The sequence below is a fragment of the Amphimedon queenslandica genome, unplaced genomic scaffold, assembly GCF_000090795.2.
Source record: "Amphimedon queenslandica unplaced genomic scaffold, v1.1 AMPQUscaffold_12095, whole genome shotgun sequence".
Taxonomy (NCBI): domain Eukaryota; kingdom Metazoa; phylum Porifera; class Demospongiae; order Haplosclerida; family Niphatidae; genus Amphimedon; species Amphimedon queenslandica.
In genome coordinates, this window is record NW_003547666.1 from 1 (window position 1) to 5777 (window position 5777).

At 36.1% G+C, this 5777-nt stretch overlaps 1 protein-coding gene and 1 long non-coding RNA gene across 2 annotated transcripts; one reads left to right on the forward strand and one right to left on the reverse strand.

The window, feature by feature from the left end:
• Nucleotides 1-161: 161 nt before the first annotated feature.
• On the reverse strand, nt 162-504 carry LOC109588436 (uncharacterized). Its single transcript, XR_002188156.1, has 2 exons — nt 411-504; nt 162-365 (listed from the first exon to the last, which is right to left on the reverse strand). It is a non-coding gene; the product is annotated as an uncharacterized LOC109588436 (long non-coding RNA).
• Nucleotides 505-637: 133 nt separating this feature from the next.
• Nucleotides 638-5770, forward strand: LOC109588437 (deleted in malignant brain tumors 1 protein-like; the record flags this gene model as incomplete). The annotated part of the gene is made up of 23 exons (XM_020004606.1): nt 638-729; nt 772-904; nt 954-1118; nt 1376-1560; nt 1615-1797; nt 1848-2006; nt 2054-2221; nt 2267-2446; nt 2493-2666; nt 2720-2881; nt 2990-3151; nt 3202-3411; nt 3464-3619; nt 3660-3830; nt 3877-4038; nt 4088-4261; nt 4307-4471; nt 4517-4687; nt 4735-4896; nt 4943-5122; nt 5181-5339; nt 5414-5572; nt 5616-5770. Coding segments are annotated over exons 5-23 (3135 nt in total), but the record flags the coding sequence as incomplete, so codon positions are not given.
• Between the last annotated feature and the right edge of the window lie 7 nt (nt 5771-5777).

A 5777-nucleotide genomic window follows, 5' to 3' on the forward strand; every position in this document is an offset into this window, starting at 1 on the left:
TGTCAAAGCAACCATTTTTGAGCTGAGCTGCAAAAATGGAGACAACGCCNCTTGAATACATGATAACAAACTCTGATAACAAACATCCAGAGGAGGTATGACACGGTTGACCTTTGATTAATAATTGCAAAGTTCAATTGCATTCCATTGGTATCATGTGATGCAAAATGGCCACTAGTACCTCTTCTAGCAGTAATTTAAAGCATTAGAAAAGACCCAATGAGAATTTTATTGCTTCACTACAAACTATGATGATTGCAGTTATTTTTAAAATCTTAAACTAGTGAAGATCTATTTATCTGATGAAGCAAAGAACAGGATCAAATTTAAGATGCCTTGTCTCTTTCTCCTTCTTATATTCATGTCTATAAACAAAAAAGAAATATTCTCCATGAGCTAGTGATTCTCACAACTGTCAAGGATTGTCATAAATCATTATAGTTTCTGCAGTATAGGCCTGCTTTGTGATACAGTCATCAGAAAGCTGCCATTTTGCATCACATGATACCAATGGAATGCAATTGAACTTTGCAATTATTAATCAAAGGTCAACCGTGTCATACCTCCTCTGGATGTTTGTTATCAGAGTTTGTTATCATGTATTCAAGGGCGTTGTCTCCATTTTTGCAGCTCAGCTCAAAAATGGTTGCTTTGACATTAATTTTGCTGTATTTTGCGACTGGCTTTGGACAATGCCAGCCTTGCTTCAATGGCTCCATTCAGCTTGTGGTAAGTTGTAAATCTTGTTATCTTGTCTGATTTGTATTCTAGTCTAGTGCCAGTGGTAATTCGTATGGTGCCGTAGAAGTTTGTATTGGTGGAGAGTGGGGTAGTATTTGCGGTGATTATTGGGATAACAGTGATGCCAGTGTTGTATGCAGGCAACTAGGATACTCTCCTTATGGTATATTTTATCTGGCACACTCATTATATCCTTGTATTTTACTTCATAGGTGCAATAGCTTCTTCCAAAACACACATCAGCTCTAATGCATCATCACATCATATCACTGATTTGAATTGTGCTGGAGATGAAGTTCATGTACTTAATTGTACTCGTAACAGTTTGAATAACTACACATGTCCTCTCAGTAGAGATGCTATTGTGTTTTGTCAGTGTAAGTCCATGGTTTTGATATTGTGAAAATGGCATGCATGATGAACTGTAATGACAGATCGTATAATGCTGCTTTAATTTGGTGGGGTTTTATTTTTTGGCAATTGGTGGTTTGCAAGCGGAATTGCCAATATTAATACGCATGCTCAGTAATGCACGTGTACACAAAAATTGCCAAATTAAAAACCTCCAATTACAATTTTACAGCACAATAGCCAAAATAAAGTGCCGCATTATACAGTATGTTTTTTGTTATAGTGTTGGAGTCTGTGACGCATAGTAATTGCAGCGATGGAGATGTTCGTTTAATTGGTGGTGCAACAGAGTATGAAGGGAGAGTTAATTGTGTGTGAACAAAGCTTGGGGAACAATTTGTGCTTACAATGGCTGGACATCTGTTGTAGCTAAGATTGTTTGCACTCAAATTGGAGCTTTACCAGCTGGTGAGAACTATTTTACACTCCTTTGATCATTACATTTTATTTACTTCATTAAAGGATACAATCAAGGTCGTGTTGGTAGCCTTGGATTTTCTATTGGTAATGGTGCTATTCTGTTAGGATATCTATCTTGTATGGGAGATGAGACCAACCTTTTAAACTGTAATCCAAACTATTATCAAACTAATGTAGTCTCTTACTGCCAAACTCACTACTATGATGCTGGTGTTACATGTGAACGTAAGGCTTGAAAGATTTTGTATATAGTACATTTCTTATAATTTTTTCAGCACCATGTGAAAATGGCACTATTAGGCTGAGTGATGGAAGTAATACATATGGTAGAGTTGAGGTGTGCATTAGTGAATCCTGGAGAACCGTGTGTGGTAGTCATTGGAATTATAAAAGCTCTTCTGTTGTGTGTAGACAGCTAGGATTCTCACCATATGGTACTTTAGGGACATAATTATATGCTTAAATTTTATTTGTGTTATAGGTGCCACACCTCTCAAGAACTACTATAGCAACTATCTTTGGTCACATGGAATTATACATGTAAATTGTAGTAGCTTTGAGGACAGCTTATTGAACTGCTCTTATGTTGAAGTTATTAATTCTACCTTTAATTGCTCAGATAATTATGATGCTGGAGTTATATGTCAAAGTAAAATTAAAATGCTATTTATTCCTTATTCATTACCAATTTTAGCTAAAGCTTTTCAGGCTGTTGACTGTGTGACTGGAGATATTCGATTAATTGGTGGAACCGTAGCAAATGAAGGAAGATTGGAAGTGTGTTTAAACAGAGTATGGGGTACAGTCTGTGGTTTATCTTGGGGTAGTGCTAATAGCAAGGTTGTTTGTAGGCAATTAGGACACCAAGAGTTAGGTATGATGCTTATTGTTAGCATGTAGACATTGTATTTTTTATTAAGGCCCTTCAAATTATGGATATCGATTATATGGTCAGGGAAGTGGACCTGTTGTTTATGGTTTTGTATCATGCAATGGAACTGAACAGTCATTATCAGACTGTAGTAGAAATGTTTCATCAGTTGCAGTAGGACTCTGCACTAGTCATTTTTATGACATAGGATTAACATGTGAACGTGAGAAAATTATTTTTGTAGATAATATTCTGCTTACTTTTTTATTCATGTAGCTCGTTGTGCAAATGGAATCATTCGTCTACAAGAAGGCACTTTAACTTCTAATGGTAGAGTTGAAGTTTGTTTTAATGGAACATGGGGTACTATCTGTAGTGATTTCTGGAACAATAATGATGCAAGTATTGTGTGCAAGCAGTTAGGATACTCCCCTTATGGTACATTGTTTTTATTTTCTAATCAGTTGTTTTAAATTTCAAAATGTGAATATCTTTAAAATTATTGGGTTTAGTCAAATGAATAATGTTTCTTTAATCTGTACACAGGTGCAATTGCATCATCTGGTCTCTACAGTGATTTCATCTGGCCTCATCATATAATTGACCTCAATTGTACTGGTACTGAAAGTAGTATATGGAACTGTCCTCATAATGGACTCAGCCATTACTCTTGTAGTAACAGTCATGATGCGTTAGTAGCTTGTCAAAGTACTACCGTAATTATATATGAGAAAGTGTCAGTATTTTCGTCCATTTAGGTATTAATACACCAAGAGCTGATTGCATTGATGGTGAAGTGAGATTGGTCAATGGTGCAACAGAATATGAGGGTCGTGTAGAAATATGCCTTAATAGAGCTTGGGGTACTGTGTGCAGCAATAGATATGGGTCATGGTGGAGATACTCTTATTCATGGAGCACCCTTAACACTAACACTGTATGCACACATGTTGGACACATGAAGATTGGTATGTTGTATCAAATTACAATGAGTTCCTATACTGTAGTTGACTTGATTAGGCTCAACTTATAGTCAGTTTGGGCAAGGATCTGGACCTATACTGTTGTCGTCAGTTCATTGCAGTGGGCAGAATTCTCATTTACTGGACTGCTCTTATTCAGTATTTATTCCATCATATTGCTCACATTCAGCTGATGTTGGCATAATATGTGAAGGTACAGTGTATATTTTGTTACAGTTGTTTATTATTTGTAGCTTTATGTGAGAATGGCACTGTTCGTATGTACAGTAGTTCAGGTAGTTACTTCAGGAGATATGGTAGAGTTCAAGTGTGTGTTAACAATGTGTGGGGCACAATTTGTGATGACTACTGGGATGATAATGATGCTGCTGTAGTCTGTAGAATGTTGGGATACTCATCAAATGGTATAAAAGCTGTTATGGCATAAACTTAACTATTGTTTTTTAAAAGGTTACTCGGCATTAAAAAACACCTTAACAGAAGGGACATGGTATGTACATATAAATGATCTTAATTGTACTGGCAATGAATTGTCTCTCTGGGACTGTCCTATGAATCAAATAACTGGATATTCTTGTGATCATCGTGATGATTCTGCTATAATTTGTCAATGTAAGTGTAATATAGATAGACAACAAGTTTGTACATGTATCTTACGTAGTGCCTGATTTGATTTACTCTAATTGTACTAATAATGATGTGAGATTAATGAATGGAAAGACTGAGTATGAAGGAAGGCTTGAAGTATGTATAAATGGAGTCTGGGGTTCAATTTGTGATAAAAGTTGGAGTTCGTATAGTGCATATACTGTATGTCAGCAGTTAGGATTTCAAGGTAAAAAATGCATAGCAAATGCAATGTATTTGTAGTTGGTGTTAGGTGGCAAAGCTCTTTCCAATTCTTATTTTGGAGTTAGTTCTAATCGTATTCTTATCTACAGATTGATAAGCAATTCAATTTATTCTAATATATCTTACTGCAATCAAATTAAGACTCCTCTAACCATTTGTAGCAACTTTCATGAAGCTGGAGTGAGATGTGAAGGTAAATTTGTACTAAGTTTATTAAACTGTGACTATGTTTTAATAGAATTTTGTCCCCATGGTAAAGTGGAACTTTATGGTGGTCCTTCCAGTCAGCACGGTATTGTACGAGTTTGTGCTGATGGAAAATGGGTTAAGCTGTGTGCATTTGGCAGCACTGTGCTTAATAATGACTTGGCTACCGTAATTTGTACAAGCCTTGGTTTTTCTTCTTATGGTTAGAATACTACATGATAATTTATAAGATGACTTCAAAAATTTTAGGTGCCAAAGTTGTAACAAATATTTGGGGAGACAATTATCATTATCCTTACCTGTTTCATAATATGCATTGCATTGGAAATGAAACCAGCTTGTTTGATTGTCACTACGATGTGACTGGAACATGCTCTTTTAGTTGGACAGTGTCTGCCTTTTGTCAAAGAGGTAAAGTAGCCACTTAATTTGTAAACAAATCTAGTTTGTATTCTAGCCAACATCAATCCAGCTAATTGTACTGATGGTGATGTTAGACTGTATGGTGGTCCAGTGCCTAATCATGGAACACTTCATGTGTGTGCCAATGGTGCCTGGGGGACAGTGTGTAAGAATGGCCACTGGACTGATGTAGAAACTGATGTTGTCTGTTTTCAATTGGGATACTATAATCGTTGTAAGACATAATTATTGTTAATTTCACTCCGTAATTTTCTTTTCAATTGTGATAATAGTAAATACGTATGCTGGGAAAAAAACAACAGATAACTATCCAATTATATTTGCTGAATTTAACTGTTATAGAAGCGCAATAGATCTGCTATCATGTGGCTCTGGACTAAGTCGAAACTTACAGTACTGCACTAACAATGCAGTTGAAATTAAATGTGAAAGTTAGTTGTAATCTGTCCTGTGTATATGGCACATTTACATCACACTGCATGTGTTAATCCATTTTAACTAATAGAAAAGTGTAGATCTGGCAGCATTCAGCTCGTTGGTCGTTACTACTACGGTCGTGTTGAACTTTGTGTTGAAGGAAGGTGGGGAGCTGTTTGTGGTGATGATTTCTGGGATAATGTTGATGCTAGTGTTGTCTGTAGAGAGCTAGGATTTTCACCATATGGTACAATGGTATTTTAAAAGCTTTTATTTAGACTTGACAATAGGTGCATCAGCTTTCACTGGATATTGGAATTATAGAAGGGAAAGATACATATCTTTGATTGGATTAAATTGCAGTGGAACTGAAAACCATATTGAAGACTGCCCAGTTAACAGTTACTCATCACATTGTCCTGTTGGAGCTGATGCTAAAGTGTTGTGCCCCG